Source organism: Tasmannia lanceolata, unplaced genomic scaffold (genome assembly GCF_043159265.1).
Source record: "Tasmannia lanceolata isolate RefF3 unplaced genomic scaffold, GAP_Taslan_0.1 ptg000035l, whole genome shotgun sequence".
NCBI classification, from domain to species: domain Eukaryota; kingdom Viridiplantae; phylum Streptophyta; class Magnoliopsida; order Canellales; family Winteraceae; genus Tasmannia; species Tasmannia lanceolata.
Genome location: NW_027518712.1, coordinates 4,122,584 through 4,133,322, shown reverse-complemented (window position 1 = coordinate 4,133,322; position 10,739 = coordinate 4,122,584). Strand labels below are relative to the sequence as shown.

The 10,739-nt window shown below is 39.2% G+C and overlaps 1 protein-coding gene across 1 annotated transcript; it reads left to right on the top strand.

Moving 5' to 3' along the window:
• The first annotated feature begins 421 nt into the window (after positions 1-421).
• Positions 422-9,841, top strand: LOC143859657 (uncharacterized). Its single transcript, XM_077370310.1, has 6 exons — positions 422-450; positions 559-1,343; positions 6,995-8,378; positions 8,462-8,770; positions 8,853-8,952; positions 9,041-9,841. Exons 1-6 carry the CDS (start codon positions 422-424, stop codon positions 9,839-9,841), a joined length of 3,408 nt encoding a protein of 1,135 aa, XP_077226425.1.
• The last annotated feature ends 898 nt before the right edge of the window (positions 9,842-10,739 follow it).

The window sequence follows — 10,739 nt, the reverse complement described above, 5'->3', positions numbered from 1 at the left end:
TAAAATTTTTGGAGTATATGTTTGCCTATAGTGCAGCATGTGGTTCATATCAGAACCACCAGATAGTGCAAAAAATCCTTGCATTTGTCTTGGACCATGGATGTTTCTTATGATTACAAAAGAGTTATGTGAGTTTCTGTCTATCTTATTATTTCAGTATTCCTCCTTGATTTGTAGTTTATTTATTTATTCTACTTAATTTACAGGTTAGCTGTGGCTCTTATTCTTCATTGTATTCTAGTCGCAACTTGAGTTGTAATGGATACTTGGGTAGTGGGCTCTGGATCATATTATTGAGGTGTTTATTCTTTACTCATGTGTTTTTATCCTTAGTTGCATGTAATGACATTGATGTTCATGGTTTGAGATCATAGGATTGATCAATCGTTACCATTTTGTTGCGAAGAGAATCACAATAGTCATGGATAAAAGTTGGATTCAACTTCCAAGGTATGACTAGGTTTTTTTTAATGGCTCCAAGGTTTGATTAGTTAGGCGTTTATCTTTTCCAAATGTAGCTAAGATGTCTACTTTATTTCTACACTTTGGATAAAATAGGAATGATCCGGCGTACGAGGAAGGAGTAATTAAGTTTCTTAACTTTGCATTTGCTCATGGAGCTCATGAAGGAAAGATATTCTGCCCGTGTACGAAATGTGGCAACGTTAGAAGGGCTGATAAAGAAGAGGCCATGGAGCATTTGCTATGGAATGGGATGCTCATGGGCTACACTAGATGGATTTATCATGGGGAAGGGCCGTCTCGTGCTATGAATCCTAATGCTCATCGAGTGCCTGATGATCCGATTATACAAGATGAAATGCATGAAGTGTTACACGATAAATACCCAAGGACGAGCCATGATGATGACAATGGGCCGGCAAGTGAGGAGGATGCCCCAACAGATGCAAATACGGACAAACCCGATGCTGATGCGGAGAAGTTTTATAAATTATTACAAGATGCCGAGCATGAATTATACCCTGGAAGCAAGTTCACAAAATTATCTTTCGTTGTTCGGTTGTTTCACATAAAGTGTCTGAATGGGTGGAGTAACAAGTCATTCACCATGTTGCTTGAATTGTTGAAAGAGGTACTTCCCGAGGGTGCTGCACTGCCGAAATCCTTTTATGAAACGAAGAAGATTGTTGGGGATTTGGGCCTCCATTACGATAAAATCGATGCATGCCCTAATGACTATATGCTATACTGGAAGGAAGCCTCCAACGAGGAGACATGTCGCATGTGTGGGGCTTCAAGGTGGAAAACAACTGAATGGTATTCGGAAGATCAGGGAACTCATTCATCCTCTACATACCCAAAAGTTCCTGCAAAGATTCTGCGTCACTTTCCTTTAAAGCCGAGGTTGCAGAGGCTATACATGTCTACCTGTGGACCCCGATCCGAGAGAGAGGCGGGGGAACGGGCCCCACACTAAGTCTCAGGATCATCCACGTGAATGGAGAGTTCTACCAAGGAACTCTCGAAAGAAATGTGCCCTCACAGCATGAGTGGCGATATAAAAGGTGAGATACCTCTCGATTCGGGGACTAGCCCAGATTCGAGGCGTACCTTATACAAAGAAGAGTCGCCATCCAGGGAAGTAGGCCCTGGATCCCACACTATGCTCTGTTGCAACGGATAACCAGAGATATAAAATAAGGTTCGTGCCTGGTTACGAATTCGGAAGGTCTAAAGAGCACCTCATCCGCCCAAGTGCAAACACCTGGTCTCTTATGCCATTTACTTAATAATTTTGAAGAGTTTTGGGCGAAAATCATATGAAATGGGAATGAATATCTCCGAGAAGACGTCTATCTAATCATGCATGTCTCGGAGATGAAATCAAAGGCACACAAGATAAAATAAAAGAAACATGTGCCACCTAAGCATAGCTAGGTTATAAGTGACATGCCTAATGGGTGTCTAAGTTCTGATGAACAAACACATGCATGACACACCAAAAAAGTATAAGGTCTGCGCAATAAAGTAAGAAAACACTGCAAAACATAGAAAATGACTCGATATCATACAATCCTAAGACTCTAATCTATACCTAGGCCCGAGTCTTTAGATGATCTGATGTTCATCCAAGGAAGCCTACGTATCCCCGCCTCCACGAGAATCAAGGCAACGTAGTTCTTCGTACCTATTCTAAGCTATGATGCCTAAGACATCTAGACCTCTATCCTAGACTCGATCTAAAAGACCGGACTAGTTCTTAAAGCTTCTTGTGTGATTATTTAATTTCCAATGGATTGTAGATTTTAGGACACCCTATATGTCTTAACTAAATGCAGGTTAGCCCTAAGCTAATGCAGGTGGTTCCTATAATCTATGTGTAGCTAAGCTGTACGCCCTAAGGGAAACAATGGGATCACTAGCGTATCCAAGACTTAATCATCAGTCGGCGATATGAATCGCCAACTGACTGGACGGAGGCGCTCCTATAACTCTAGGACAAACTCCTAACTCTAACACAAACACAAACAAACCACACAACACATCAAAGACAAACTCAAAACTCTAAAACTCTTTATCTAGGACAAATTCCTAACTCTTTATCTAGGACAAACTCCTAACTCTAGAGGAAGATCTTGTTGAAAACAAGGTTTTGAAGATTTTTTGTATTTTTTCTTAAAATGGGTAAATGATTTATTTACAAAGGTTTGGCTGGACCTGAGATAAGAATCTCAAGCTGCACTACGTACCTCGTGGAAGAAGATCAAGCCAACGTAGTTCGAAACAGATTTCCTAACTACTCCTAATGACTCAAGATTTTTGAGATTTTTGGTTTTTCAGATGTTTTTGTTGTTTTTAAGTGTTTTTGACTCAAGGGAGACAAATCCTATCATCATAAGGGGAGGACAGACTCCTGATATCCCGCAAAGGTTGGACAGCATCCTATGCTTTGCGGGGGAAAAGAACAGAAACACAGCTCTGCAAGGGTTGGACAGCATCCTATACCTTGCAAGAGCGGATAGAAGAACATGATACGATGAGAGGTTGGATAAAATCCTAACCCCTATGATGATAGAATTTGATTCCTGAACAAGAGGACTGACTCTCTAGACTAAGGACGGATTCCTATGCTAGTGGACTGTCAAACTAAGATAAAGCTCACAAGTAATAAGGAAAGACCTTGTGCATATTTGGCAAAGGTAAAACACCCAGCCGGGGCGGACAACTACCTAGCCCTAAGGTGCAACAAATGTGCAACCTAATACCCATAAGGGTAAGGGGTATGTCGCCAAGCCGAGTAGGATGTTCTCCCAAAACCAAATGATGTACAAAGAGGAGGATGCTAATAGAATGAGACTGGACAAGTCTCTTAGACATATAGGTAGGATAGAGAAAAATGCTAACAAGGAAAAAGAGACCTTGTGCATATTTGGTTTAGGTAAAACACCCAGCCGGGCCGGACAGCTACCTAGCCCTAGGGTGCAACAAATGTGCAACCCAATACCCATAGGGTAAGGGGTATGTTGCCAAGCCGAGAAAGGTGTTCTCCCAAAACCAAACGACGCACAAAGAGGAGGTTTAGCAAGAGAATGAGACTGGGTAAGTCTCTTAGACACAGTGGTAGGATAGAGAAAAATGCTAGCAAGACTGGGCAAGTCTCCTTAGCATAAGGATGAGACAGGGAAAAATGCTAGCAAGACTGGGCAAGTCTCCTAGGATGGGCTTGAACTATCACCTTCATCGTCCTACAAGAAAAGGGGATTCTAATATCTAAAGAAAATTAACAGCAATCTATAAGACTGTGTTAGTCTATCAAAGAGAGAAGAAAAAGCTGCCAGATAATTGCAAATTTCACTCTATTTTTATAAAAATAAATCAAGTGCTAAGCAAAGAAGAATTTTCAATAAAAAAAAAACAATACACAATCTAAAGCAATCATAAAATGATAAACAACATTAATTAGTCCAGACCAGCCGCCGGATAGCCTAATAAAGTAAAATAAAACAATATCAAACACTTCTAAACCAACCACAAACCCCAATACGGGGACTCCAATGAAATCAGATGATGCCAAAGTAATCATCTGATATCAAATACACATGATAATATTTCTAATCCCGCCTTGAGATCAGACAGTACTCATGTCGATAATATCGAACAGAGTAGTCATCTGATCTCCTTCTTCCTATTAACAATTTATTTAAATAAATAGGAATGAGTATAAGAAGCTTTGAGATAATCATACCTGAATAATCCATTTATTACCGTCTTCGAACCCTAACTCAAAGCTTAGTATGAAAGAGAAGTATTAAATTTCCAACAGGTTATATAAACATATTAAATGATATTTTCAATTTGTACAAATTTTAATACATAGCAGGGCATTATTTATGTCATAATTTTGACGTCAGCACCATCATGCTCAAACAATTATTTGCTTCATCTTGTCTTCCTTAACAGATCATGAATATTCTCAACAGAGAGCAGAAAATCAACTTAAGCAACAAAGACAACAGTAAATGATAATGCTAGCATCCACACCTACTGACAATTTATTCTGATAATTACATTACACATGAGGCTAAACTACGTGAACCGATATACTCTTCAAGACAAGGCAATAATCTCCCTGTCAGTATAGGAGCCTAAAGCTCAAATAGGAATGGATATGGGGCATTAACAGAGGAAAATGGGCATATATAGTCTTACTGGACTGCTGATATTCATACTACTTTGCTCTAATATCTGCACCAACTCATCATTTTTTTTATAAGTGCAAGAAGGGGATCTCACTAACTGATAAAGAAAATACAAAATGATTTTGTACAACAATTAAAATTGAGCAATGTTGACATCAAAACATGAGACAAGCATTAATGTGCACACCATAATAGACCTTAGAATTTTAATTACTCATCTGACCTTGAAGCATTATCTTGAGTAAATTGCTAAATTACTCCTAAACATGATCACTAGTTCTTCTCACAACAAAATCCATTACATTCTATGCTCGATAATAGAATCAGTAAGAAACCTCAATTAGATCGAACACCAAAACTACCAGGGAATGGAAGGACTTTCCAAGATTGATAAATCATGAGGTATTGAAACAAAACTCAAATAAGAGATACAAATCATGAAATGCAAAGCATGATAGAAATCAAGCGTCAGATTTTCTAAAAGGTGCAGGATTTCTACGAAGATGGAATTTAAGTGCAGAATGTTAAATTTTCTATGAAAACACTGAACTCTAAACTTATTGACTAAATGAAATGAAGAAAATCAACAGCAAGATGCAGAAAAAATCGAAGATAAAAAGAGCAGAACATTTAAAAGGAAAAGATGAAAAGTACTAGAACCCCATACCTTTATCTTTAGTCTCCCCTGACAAATCCGGTTCTTTGCTCTTTCGTGACTCTGTTCAAGACGAAACAACCTTCTCTTCTTCTTCTTAATGTACAGAGCTAGTTTCCTTCTTCTATTTTTTTCTTAAAATCAAAGTAAGATTTTCAATATTCTCTAAAATTTTCAACAATTACACAGAGCATCCAGATCTGTGAAGATCTATGCTCAGAATTTGATCGGAATTCCGCCGGAGATAATCAGAGAAGACGATCGATGGATGGAATTAGAGTTTAAAAGTTTTAGATCTGAGATTTAGGGTTCGAAAAATCTCCAAGATCTGCTGAAAAGAGGTGATTTCAACTGGTGAAAAAGAAGGAATTAACTAAAGATTTTATCAACTAGAGATCTGGCAAGTGACCGGAGAAGCAATCGGAGAAGATGACCGGAGCCTTGCCGGAGAAGAAAAAAGAATGAGAAGGATTTGAGATTTGGGAAAAATGAAATCTCTCTCTGATTAGAGTTCGACACAAAGGTATAGAGAAAGGCCTAAGATTCTATAGAAAAATAAGGAAGATGAAGAACAAATGGATACCGACCGGAGCTTAGTTAAGATGGTCGGAACTCGGATTTACTGACCGGAGATGAAAGAGTGCTATCGGAGAAGATGATGCCGGAGATGAGGAAGATGTGCGGCTTGCCGGAGATGATTAGCCGGAGAAGATGATTCCCATTGCCGGAGGTTTGCCGGAATCTGGCAATGGTGCGATCGGAGAAGATGAAGTGAGGGAAAGGTTTGGATCGGATTTTTCTCCTTCGTTCTCTCTGTATATTTATTCCTCTTTGCGGAATCCGATCGGATCTTAGCCGGAGATGGAAAACGGACAGAGTTAGGGTTTAAAGGTTGAATCTATGGTTTTTGAAGCTTGGCAGGGGTTAGATCGAGATTAGATCTGAAGCTAGTAGAGGAGCAAAACAACTGTGAAATTGATGGTGGCCGGAGCTAGAGTTTTTAGGGTAGAAAGAGGTTTTAAATGAGATGGAAATGGAGATTGTGGCTGCGGCTTGCGGTGGATGTAATGGAAGCAAGGGCAGAGGGGCCTTAGGAGCAATGATGATGCGATTTGGGGGATGGATTCCGGCACTACTCGTCGGAGAAGATGGAATTCCGACCGGACAAAAAGGGTTTGGGTTATTCGCGAGATCTCCTTTCTCTCTCCTTTCTCTCCCTGAGATTTTTCAGAAATTTTCAAACGAAAATCAACAACTCCTCCTCATTTGCCCGATGGATTTTTTATATATAAGAGAGTGATAAATTCGACCCCTTTTTCTTACTTGGACAACCACCTCTAGGATAATCTACTCCCCTTTTTGGTTTACACTACGGTCTTCTCGCGGCTCGTTCGCTGGGTAAACGCATTCCGATTTCAACGAAATTTTATGGGGACCTAGCCGGAACCCTAAGCTAGCTCGGGGTGAAATTTGGGGTCCTAAAGAATTGATTTGATAGGGTTTTTGCACAAACATGGAGAGATTAGGGTACGGTCAAAATGGGGTGTCTACACTACCAAAACGGCTTCTTTCATGACATGGCATCATGACAACCGTACCAAAGATGATATATTAAGGCATCCTGCAGACTCTGCGGCATGGCAAACTTTTGACTACATTCACCAGTGGTTTTCCTCAGAGCCTCGCAATATCAGACTTGGGTTAGCAAGCGACAGATTCAATCCATTTAGGACGATGAGTATTGCTCATAGCACATGGCCTGTTGTGCTCATTCCATATAACTTGCCACCATGGATGTGCATGAAGCAACCATATATAATGATGTCGTTGCTAATTCCTGGCCCATCTAGTCCAGGAAATGATATTGATGTCTACTTACAACCCTTGGTTGAAGAGTTGAAGGAACTATGGGAGACAGGTTTGCAGACCTATGATGCATCGAAGAAAGAGAATTTTCAAATGCATGCAGCACTTTTGTGGACGATTAGTGACTTTCCTGCATATGCTAACTTGTCGGGATGGAGCACCAAAGGAAAACTTGCATGTCCTTCTTGCAGTAAGGACACTTGTTCTCTTCGTTTGAAGCATGGAAGAAAATTTTGTTACATGGGTCACCGGCATTTCTTAGAGGAGAACCACAAATTTAGGTTTGAAAAGTTTGCTTTTGATGGCACTGTAGAAAAGAGGTCAGCTCCGATTCCCTTGTCAGGGACACAGGTATTGCATCAATTACAAAGTATTAACACAACATTTGGCAAAAAGAAAGATACCGATCTGAAGAAGAAAAGCACCCGTCAGAAAAAAAGTGGAACTGAGGAGAATACATTGGACCAAGGAAGTTCTAATTCTGCATCTAAGAAAAAAGGGAAGCATCCCAAGGAACACAATTGGAAGAAGAAAAGTATATTTTTCAGTCTGCCGTACTGGGAAACACTCCTACTGCGCCACAACCTAGATGTGATGCATATTGAGAAGAATGTATGTGGCAGTGTAATTGGGACATTACTGAATATTGAAGGAAAAACAAAGGACACTGTAAAAGCGCGGCTAGATTTGCAAGAAATGAAACTAAGAAGAACACTTCACCTGATGAATAATGAAAGGAACAAAACATACTTGCCTCCAGCATGTTTCACAATGTCTCCAAAGGAGAAAGAAGTTCTTTGCAACATCTTGAAGGACATCAAAGTTCCAGATGGCTATTCATCTAATATCTCGCGACGTGTGAATGTTCGAGAGCGTAAGCTTTCAAGGTTAAAGAACTATGACTGTCATGTTTTGATGCAGCAACTGCTTCCGTTAGCTATACGCTCATCATTGCCTAAGAATGTCAGCTCGGTATTGATTGAACTATGTAACTTTTTCCGAGAGTTATGTTCAAAAGTCCTTAATGTAAGTGAGCTCCTCCAACTCCAAGATTGGATTGCACTAACACTTTGTCATATGGAAAAGATCTTCCCTCCTGCCTTTTTTGATATCATGGTGCACCTACCTATACATTTAGCAGACGAGGCAATGTTGACTGGACCGGTACAGTATCGATGGATGTACCCCACAGAGAGGTATTCATAGTTCATGAAATTGTTTTTCATACTTGAAAATTTATTCGTATTAGTGAAAGTAATGAAAAGTTGTTTTCGTTTAGGTACCTGCTCACATTAAAGTCATATGTGTGCAATAGAAGTCGTCCCGAGGGATCTATTGCAGAGGGGTACCTGGCAGAAGAATGTATGACATTTTGCTCGAGATATTTTGAAGGTGTTGAATCAAAGTTGAATCAACCAGTTAGAAATGATGAGGATATTCCGAGTGAAATAGAAGAAGGATTCGCTATTTTTTCCGTAGCAGGACGCCCTATAGGCAACGCTAAGACGTGTGCCTTAGATCAACTCATTGTTGATCAAGCACATCGATATGTTCTCTTCAACTGTCCTGTAGTTGAACCATTTATTGAGTAAGTCAATTAAATTGTCTAATAATTTATTGAGCAAATACGTTAAAGCTATTTTCTCTAACAAACATTAATTTCTATTCAGAGAACACCTTAAACATATTCAAACGCAGCATCCTCGTGGTAGACCAAGGGTTATAGAAAACATTCACAACAAAAATTTTCCAACTTGGTTCCGCACACATGTAAGTTTGTTATGAACCATACTCAAATCTTCAAGTTTATTTAGCAAAAATGTTGATCTTTGTAATTGAACGATCAAATTCTTAATAGGTTGAAGAGTTGCATCGTTCAAGAAGTGAGCAGCTATCGGAAAAGCTTAGATGGTTAGCTAGAGGTCAATCGACCGTCGTTACGAAATACAAAGGGTTTATGAGTAAAGGTTTCCGCTTTCACACGAAAAGTCGCGAACGGTTAAGAAAAACACAAAATAGCGGGGTTGTTGTCACTGCAAGTACAAGAAGTTTTTCAAGCTCTAGGGATCGGAATCCAATGGCAGGAGATTTTAGTTATTACGGTGTTTTGACAGATATCTTGGAACTTAACTATTACGGAAGACTGAAGGCATTACTTTTCAAGTGTGATTGGTTTGATGTTCTGACACCAGACAGGGGAATGAAAATAGATGAGTTCGGCTATACGGTTGTAAATATGGCATGGCAAATTTATAAAGATGAGCCTTTTGTATTTGCATCTCAAGCTGAGCAGGTATTCGACGTGCAAGATCACCTCAGCAAAAAAGATTGGCACGTGGTTGTGAAGACGAAACCTAGGGACTTGTATGACGTGGGTGGGGAAAATGAGGAAGCATATGTCCAGACCGAGGCAGTGGAAATCCAAAATTTGGAAGACATTGGTAGATGGGAACACACAGATATAGTTGGGACAATATTTGATGAACCGTTGGAAACCTTGACCCAGAAAATTCAAGATGATGATGAAGAATGTGATAGTGAATCAGATGGTAGTGACGAAGATGATACTAACGATGCTAATGTTGACATGGATGATCTAGAATATGGTCACTACACTCTTAAATCAATTTTATTTATTTGGCAAAACTGTAAATTATAATTTTCAATTGGCTGTTAGTTTCATGAAGGAGCATCCACTAGAATATCTACAATTGGCCCTTTCATGCTTATTATTGTAGTATTTTTTTTTTCATTTGATGCATTAGCCTCACTAGTAGGTTAGTTTGTTTATTTGATGCATTAAGCTAGGGACTTGTTAAATTATTATTCATACCATCAAAATTTTAAATTATTATTCATTGTTGTTATTTCTATAATTTTGTTCTCTCATTGTTATTTGACCCACTTTTAAATTGTGAAATTGTTATCTTTTTTTACACTAGTTGTATGTTTTTTAATTTAAATACTAATCTCAATTGATAATCTTGTGCAGGTAATTAGAGATGACACGACAAAATCTCTTGAGGCCATCGTCACAGTTACAGGATCAAGATTCAGCTGATGATGCTCAGGATCACTACCAAGATGACCTGGCTCAGCACTTGGATGAGCTGCCACACTCCGAGCCCTCAGAGACACAAGATGTCCCCTCCTCGTCGAGGAGGACTCGGGGTCTGACTTATTGCAAAGATACGTGGGGAAAACAAGGCCCGAAGAAGAAAGTGAAGTTCAATGAGCTGAGCCGGCCTATAGGTAAAACAGGGAAAAAATTCACGAGTTTCCTAGGCTCTGTTGTGAGAATTGGTCCTATGTTGCCCATTGACTATCTTGATTGAAGACAAATGCCGAATGAAAACAAAGAAGATGTGTGAGATATTGTTCAGGTACGATGAAAATGAAATTTATGTTAGATTTTCTTATTGCATTCATTTTAATTCCATCATATTATTAACATTTTACATGACCTTTTAGCAAACTTACGATGTTCATGAGATACATAAGAGTTGGGTGATTGGTAATATCGGTCTGAAATGAAAAAATTGGAAGTGTAAGATCAA

Excerpts from the sequence above, each read along its gene's own strand:
- LOC143859657 (XM_077370310.1), top strand. The coding sequence starts at position 422 with ATGGATAAAAGTTGGATTCAACTTCCAAG. Across the intron at positions 8,771-8,852 it reads GTAGTTGAACCATTTATTGA|AGAACACCTTAAACATATTC; the intron begins GTAAGTCAATTA and ends ATTTCTATTCAG. Across the intron at positions 8,953-9,040 it reads CAACTTGGTTCCGCACACAT|GTTGAAGAGTTGCATCGTTC; the intron begins GTAAGTTTGTTA and ends AATTCTTAATAG.